Source organism: Impatiens glandulifera, chromosome 2 (genome assembly GCF_907164915.1).
Source record: "Impatiens glandulifera chromosome 2, dImpGla2.1, whole genome shotgun sequence".
Lineage (NCBI taxonomy): Eukaryota > Viridiplantae > Streptophyta > Magnoliopsida > Ericales > Balsaminaceae > Impatiens > Impatiens glandulifera.
In genome coordinates this window covers 2,463,285-2,471,586 of record NC_061863.1, presented here as the reverse complement: position 1 = coordinate 2,471,586, position 8,302 = coordinate 2,463,285, and the positions used below count along the sequence as shown (strand labels likewise).

At 32.0% G+C, this 8,302-nt stretch overlaps 1 protein-coding gene across 1 annotated transcript; it reads left to right on the top strand.

Moving 5' to 3' along the window:
- LOC124927535 (zinc finger CCCH domain-containing protein 18) lies at positions 1 to 3,228 on the top strand. The gene is made up of 4 exons (XM_047467966.1): positions 1 to 204; positions 266 to 583; positions 1,992 to 2,052; positions 2,185 to 3,228. Exons 1-4 carry the CDS (start codon positions 79 to 81, stop codon positions 3,138 to 3,140), a joined length of 1,461 nt encoding a protein of 486 aa, XP_047323922.1. The 5' UTR covers positions 1 to 78; the 3' UTR covers positions 3,141 to 3,228.
- Positions 3,229 to 8,302: the final 5,074 nt, after the last annotated feature.

The following is an 8,302-nucleotide window of genomic DNA, read 5'->3' as shown; positions in this document are numbered from 1 at the left end:
CATCTTCACTATTTTTGCATATCGCCGGCTATCTTCTCCTCTCTCCGGCCGCTCTTCCCAACAAAATTCCTCCGGTCAATGGCAAACGAAGAAGAGAGGCTTCTAGAGGAACAACTGGAGGTTCAATTGCACGAGCACAAAGAATCACTCTCCGATCTCGAAGAAGCCCTAGCTTCCGACCCTACCAATCCCGAACTTCTTCCGGTAAATTACTCGGTTTCCTCACGATCTATACTTTCTACTTTCTAATTCCTTGTTGCATCAGGTCTACGAAGAACTTTCTCATGCTATTAAAGATGCAGAAGATGCACTTCTTCAACTTAAACGTGCGAGGTTATTGAGAGAGGCTGATTTTGTCCTCCAAGCTTCCTCCAGTATTGTCTCTGAGGATATCGAAGCAGAACCTATTAATGAATGTCAAGTTGAACCAGAAACAGTACCGGAGGATGAAAGCTATTCCGTGGGATCGAAATGTAGATTTCGATTCACTGATGGACGGTGGTATAATGGTCTTGTTATCTCTTTGGATGGATTTACCTCTGCAAAGGTTTCTTTTCTAACACCGACATCTGAAAGCATGCTGGTTAGTACTACATTCTTCTTATTTGAGTTCCTCTTCTGGGTAGCTTATAGAATGAATCAATTGTATATCTTAGATGTTTCCTTTTCTAATAAGTAGACAATTCTGATACTTATTTGCAACATTTCCAGTTTGCACATGCTTGAATTTCATTCTAGATAGCTTCATTACTCTTGAATTCCCCATCTTTTTGTCATTTCTCATATAAACATCCTGCAAATGTACATTTGTGGAGATTTGAGAAGAAGGTCCTGCATTTTTGTTTCCTTTACCATCCATTCTTTGATATTTTTTTCACTCTTCTGAATTTGTATCACCCATCATGTTCCTATTGAGTCTTTTCCAGGTTTGATTATAGAGGAGTTTCCTCTGTCCCTTTACAGAAAGTACATGAGTTTCTTTACCCTGTCTTTTGTCATGAGAATAAATTGGTGTATTGACACTATTTTGGGAGACCATACAAGTTTCCATCATTGAACAACTTCCTCTTTACCTTGTCTTTGAGCTGAGTTTTTTTTAATTCTTTTCAGCTTTCCATTCCGGTGAATCCTTTTCTCTTCAACATTTAATCAATTTGTGCAGAATTATTCTTCCATGTGTTTCCTCCAAGTGACTTATCCATTGGCCTTTACAGATCTGTGAAATTTTTTGTGAAATATTGGTTGCTTGTTGAATCTTTGAATTGCGTGAAAGTAGGATACTCCAAATTTTTGGGGGTTGTTCTTGGTGGAAAAAAAACGTTAATGAATACTAAATTGAATTGGGTCCATGAATCAAAGCAATAGCGAGAATTCTTGATCTCTTTCAATCTCTCTCAATTCGAAGATCCATGATTTGAATTGATGTCCTTTCAATGATTTCTCCTAAATTGTATTGATTTATCTGAAAGGTTTGATTTGATTTAAATTCGAATTTGGTTATTCACACTTTTTGTTTCAAAAGAAAAGGCTCTTCCATGCACTCAATCTTTCAATTGAAGACAGGATTCAACATAATTGGACTGTCTCCCAGCCAAGGGTCTTTTCACAATAATGTGTCTTCACCATTTCCAATTTTAAACTCCAGCATCTTCCAACATTCTTCTCCGTTTTTTAAGATTTTCATGATTGACCATGCAATATCTCTTATGAGTGACTTAACTTGGTAGTCTATTACGAGCATACAAACGACAACTTTAACCCTTGAAAATTAATTAAACGTCATTGTAAGGGTTAAGCAGTCTTTAAATACTTTTCCGACATTAGTTTCAAATTTTATCAAATCAACTTCCATACCAAGTACTTAAAATTCAGTTATTTTCATTTAGTTTATTCAATAATATCCAGTATTCAACATTCATCACTTAAGTTGCAATGTTATGTATAGATTTAGCTGCATAGCTTTTTCTAATGAGAGATTAATCCTAGTGCAGATATGCAAGTTCTTTCTACAGCAACGGTGTCGATTTCCTAATAACTGCCGCTTGTCACATGGTAGGTTGCATTAATATGTCCATTTGCGTTCTTATTGCTTGAAAAACGTGCTTGTCAAAGTTGTATACAATATAGCGTTCGATTCTGATGTTGGATATTGTTCGATTCTGATGTTGGATAATGTTCAAACAGGCGTGGATATACCCTTATCATCTCTGAGAAAACATATTCCCACAATATGGGAGCAATCCCTTGTCGGATCAAATATCTGGGCAGTCTCAGATCAAACAGGGATTTGGAAACAAGCGGAGCTTGAATCATGGGACGACAATCTTTCAGTCGGGCATGTCGTTTTTCGATCAGACGGAACCTCTTCGAGGCTCGGGACCGATTCCATATCGTTTTCTGAATACGCGGAAGTAAGTGACTCGTTATCGGAAGAAGAATCCGATTTCGACGAAGAATCCGAAGATGACGGCTTGCAAGGACTAGGTTTTTTCACAGAGTTGAGAGGAGGTATACAAACCGAAACAGTAATATTCGCGAAATGGGAGAATCATACGCGAGGCATTGCGTCAAAAATGATGGCGAATATGGGTTATCGACAAGGAATGGGTTTGGGTGTATCGGGACAAGGAATGATCGATCCGATCAGCGTTAAAGTCCTTCCACCGAAACGATCACTAGATCACGTGGCGGAGAAATCGGAGAATGGTAATATTGTGAAGAAGAGAAGTAGAGGGGGGAGGAGAAAACGAGAGAAGAAGTTTGCGGATGCAGCTAGAGCGGAAAAGGAGGATGAGGAATGCGAACCGGATGTGTTCAGTCTTATAAATAGCCAGCTTGTGAAACACGGTGAAATGATGAATCATGAGGTTAAGAAGAAACAACGAGAAACGGGTGAAGGGAAGAAAGTTGATCGGAGAGCAATAGTTGCGTGTGAGGATGAGGTGAAGGATTTGAAGACGAAAGTGGAGAGGTTGGAAGAAATGGCGAATCGGAATAGGAAGGAGAAGATTGTTTATGAGGCGGCTACGAGGAAGTTGATCGAGACGAGGAAATTGTTGGCCGATGCCGAGTTCGCTCATGCTTCTGCGTCGAATGCTGTGGCTAATAAAGACAAGGAGAAAAGATGGCTTAAATTTTGATTTGTATTTGTTGAATATGATGTTCTTGAATTTTTTCTTGGTTACACAAGTGTATTCAATTATTCAATGGTATATCAAATATATATATTGATATATAACATTGCAAAAAAAATCCCAAAATGAAATTAGATATAATAGGGTCTTAAATAGGGATGCAATGGGAGGATATCGGACAGGGAAGTTGTGTACCATTCCGACGAATTTATGCTTTTATACTTTAGTCTAAATAAAATTGTATAAACAAATTTTTAATATAATATATTAAAAATATTATTATAAATAAACTTAAAATTTTATAAAAATAAATATATTAATAATTTTATATATTTAATTGTGTTTATAATATTCGAATGTGGGACATAAATACTCTCTCCGCTAATCTTAATTAAATATAAATTTGGAGTCTTTTGTAAAGTATTACAAATTCATTGAAAAATTGAATTATTTGATAGTTGTTGAGAAATTTGAGTTGATATAGCTAATATGCCTAGGGATGGCAATGGGTACCCGTATGCCCGATACCCGTGGGTACCCGATGCTCGGGTTCGGGTATTTTAAATCGGGGTCGGGGTCGGGGATGGGGAGTGAAAAATGATACCCGATCGGGTTCGGGGTCGGGGATGGGGAGTGTTGGAAACCCAAACCCGATACCCGAATATATTAATATTAATATATATATATTAATAAAATTTAAGTGACAAGTTGTATTCCACGTCACAAGTTGTAGCTACTAAATATCATTAAATAAATATATTAACTATTTTATCATTACTCTCAACATCACGCTTAACATCATTTCCTAGGCACATCACACTTAACATTATTTCATTTATTTGTAATAATTGTTTCTCTCTCATAATATCTCCATTCAACCTTACTTCAAGTCTTCAACTTCTATATTCTTCAACATTCTTCTAGTTTTTGTTCAAAGTCTCCAACAACACAAAAAATGTTATATTTTTCAATCTCTACCACATAAGTTACATGATTATGCAAGTAAGTAATGTTTTCATTTAATAAAGTTATGCATGTCGTTCTTCAATTTTTACAATCTTATATTTATTTATTAACTTAATCTTCAATCTCTATTTTGTAGTTTCTTCTTCCATTTTAACAATAATAAAGTTGATTTTTTTTTTGTAAGTTCTACACTAAATAATACTTTCATTATTTCTAAATTTTTTTGTTTAATATATGAAATTTCTTGGTTACTAGATATTTTCTTATTATATATATATATATATATATATATATATATATATATATAACATACTTTCATTATATATATAATATGTCTCAGTTATTAAACATGGTATAAATTTATCAGTGTTAGATGAATTTTCACAACTCACAAACTAGGGTGGTAAATTATAATAGAATATTAATATTTTTAAATTTTTATAAAATAATATATAATTTAATAAAGTAATAAGGTAAAAATAAAGGGTCAAAGAGATTTTTAAGAAATATTAAAAGTTCCTCAAATTTAGTTCAATATATTAATTCAAAAATAAAAGAATTTTTTAAATATTATGTTTAACTATATTTAGGGAATAATAGTTCAATATTATTAGTTATTTATTATTTTTGTCGAAGATTTGAGGTATGTTATTAGTTAAATACTTTTATCTTAATTCTATTTTTGTATTGGTTAATGTTTGATTTTTTATTTATTGATTTTGTAGGTTGTAATTTACCTGTGTTGAAGAAGTTTATTCAAGAGTCAAGACGGAAATTTTTTATGAGAAAATTAATTTGATGATTTTTGAAGTTTTTGTGTTTAATGAAGAATTATGTTCTATCACTTTTAAGTTTATTTGTATTTTTGTAGTATGAATGAATTTATATGATGTAGTATGGATGAATTTATATTATATAGTGTGAATGATTTTTTTTATATTTTAATGATATACTATTTATTAATAGTTTTAGGTTAATTATATTTTATAGTAATATATTATATTTAATTTATATTGTTTTAGTTAATTAAAATATAATTTTTTAATATTTAATATTGGGTAATGGGGTACCCGTCGGGGGATCGGGTACCCGACGAATCGGGGATGGGATATAAATAGAGATACCCGTCGGGTTCGGGGTCGGGGTCGAGTAGTAATTTGAAAATCGGGTTCGGGGATGGGTACTTCACTACCCGACGGGTAGGGTACCCGTTGCCATCCCTAAATATGCCAGACCTATATAATTGGGTTACCATCCCAATTATTTTTTGGTTGACTATCTGATTGGAGAAAAATCGTCGAACTTTCACTGATCGTAGTCGTTCAATTCGTATAATTCATAATGCTATTATTATGATGTTTTCTAAGATTCTTCTGGAAAGTCGGTAGAGTTCGACGGGGAGTTAATCGTTCTTCTCGAGAACTTATGAACTCGATAACTTATTGAGTAACGTTTTTTATTTTTTATTTATTTTCTTACATGTCATTCTTTTGTCGTTGTGCTCAAACGATTTTATCATTTTTTATATATATGAATTTTTTTCAAAAAAAATCTTAAGTAAATAGAAAATGGTAAAATATTTAAAGACTATTAGTATACAATAAAGAGAAATGAGTCTAGAGGGAATTTGAGTGAGAGAATAATAGAAGAAATGACGTGTAATCTGAATAAAAGATTTTTTTTTCCTCACACTTTTTCCTTTTTTTCAACCAATGATGCCACCTCATTTCCTCTCTTATTCTATCTCCCAAATTCCATTCCATATCATTTCTTTATAATAAAATAGAGAAGGGGCAGAGGATGTTGGAAAAATGATAAATGTTGAGGAGAGAGAGAGAAAATTTATTATTTTTTTAGCGATTTGTCAAGTAATTCTCTCTACTAAATTTTCTCCCTCAATCATTTTTCAATAAAATAATTATGAAGAGAAAAAGATAATTAAAAAGAATGATGGATTATTTAAAATAAATAAAACCATTCAAACTAATCCATCATGAAAATTCTTAACTGTTTTAAACACGATTAACTTATCATTCATCGTTAATCAAAATTCTCAATTCGTTGAAATTTGAAGTTAAATTAATGACATAAATATTTTATTTATTTATAAATTTGATCAATTCGTTGAAATTTGAAGTTAAATTAATGACATAAATATTTTATTTATTTATAAATTTGACGAAGATAATAAGTTAGTGTTTGAAACCGCTCAGATCGTTTGGTATAATTTTAAGAAATAAAGAAAAAAAAATAGACCACAATAAGGATCATCAATTTGACCATTCAGTCCATCAAGAAATCTTAGTTGTATATTTGTTAAAATTAAAATTCAGATACATTTTTTATTCTAAATAACATTTCATTTACCAACAAAAACGTTAAATTTTTAGTTAATAATTTAATTAAAATACACTTTAATATATTGTTAAGTATTCCCAACGGTCACCCAAGTTTAATTTTGGGCAACGACGTTAAACTTTTAAGATTATATGAAAATAATCTTAAAACAAACAAGCCCTAAATTCTAACCAAAATTATAAGAAGTTGTTGCAGTATAGTGTTGAGTATTCTCAATTGTCACCTGAGTTTGATTATCGACAACAACATTAAACTTTTAGTTAATAATTTAATGAAAACATACAAGCCGTGGTGCTCATGTTATTTGAAAATTATCATATTAGTGAAACAAAAATGCTCTATATATATTCTCACCAAAAGAATAACAAGTCGTTGTAATATAATTATAAGTTTTCTCGCCTTTCACAAACTTTTTCGTGAAAATACAAACATTTATTCTAACAAAAGAATATCAAGTCGTTGTAGTATAGTGATAAGTATTCATGTCTGTCACGCGGGTGACCCAGATTTGATCCCGGCAACGGCGTTTAATATTTTAGTTAATAATTTGATGAAACAAACAAGCCCTTTTGTGAACAAGGTTATTCAAAAAATAACTTATTAGTGAAATAAAATGCTCTTATTCTCACCAAAAGAACAACAAGTTGTAGTATAGTGATAAGTAGTCGTGCATGTGACCTTTGTTCAAAATACCTTTGGTGAGAGCCGAATTTTTTAAAATTAAACTTATTAGTGAAAAACACAAACTTTTATTCTAACCAAAAGAATATTTGTCATTGTAGTAAAGTGGTAAATATTTCTCATGTCAATTAATAGACTTATGGAAAGAAACAAGACATTGGTGAGCCAAGATTTTGTATAATTAACTTATTAGTGAAAAACACAAACTTTAATTCTAACCAATAAAATATCAAGTCGTTGTAGTATAGTGGTAAAAATTCACGCCTGTCACGCGAGTGACCCGGATTTAATCCCCGACGACGATGTTAGTTCTTTTAGTTAATAATTTGATGAAAACAAACAAGCCCTTTGGTGAGCCAGGTTATTCTAAAATTAACTTATTAGTGAAACAAAATGCTCTTATTCTAACCAAAAGAATGACAAATCGTTGTAGTATACTAGTAAGTATTCACGCCACTCGGGTTTGCTCCCTGACAAGCTCTTGGTGAGCCACTTATTATTGAAACAAACAAGCTCATATTCTCACCAAAAGTTCAACAAGTCGTAGTATAGTGGTAAGTAGCTTGTTATGTGGGTGACCCGTGTTCGTTTGATGAAAACAAATAGCCTTTGGTGAGAGCCGAGTTGTTTTAAAATAGACTTATTAGTGAAAAATACAAGCTTTTATTCTAAATAAAAGAATATTTATTATTGTAGTATAGTGGTAAATATTCTTTCATGTCACTTGTGTGGCCTGGGTTCGATTCCCAGTAATGATGTTAATAGACTTATGGAAACAAACAAGCTCTGGGTGAGCCTTGATTTTGTAAAATTAACTTATTAGTGAAAAATACAAACTTTTATTCTAACCAAAAGAATATCAAGTTGTTGTAGTATAGTGGTAAGTATTCCCGCCTTTCACTCGGTTGACCCAGGTTTGATCCCCGACAACGATTTTAGTATTTTAGTTAATAATTTGATGAAAACAAATAAGCCCTTTGGTGAGTCGGGTTATTCAAAAATTAACTCATTAGTGAAACAAAATGCTCTTATTCTCACAAAAAGAATAAAAAATCGTTGTAGTATACTATTAAGTATTCACACATGTCACTCTAGTTTGATCCCCGACAAGCACTTGGTGAGCCTCTTATTAGTGAAACAAATAAGCTCTTATTCTCACCAAA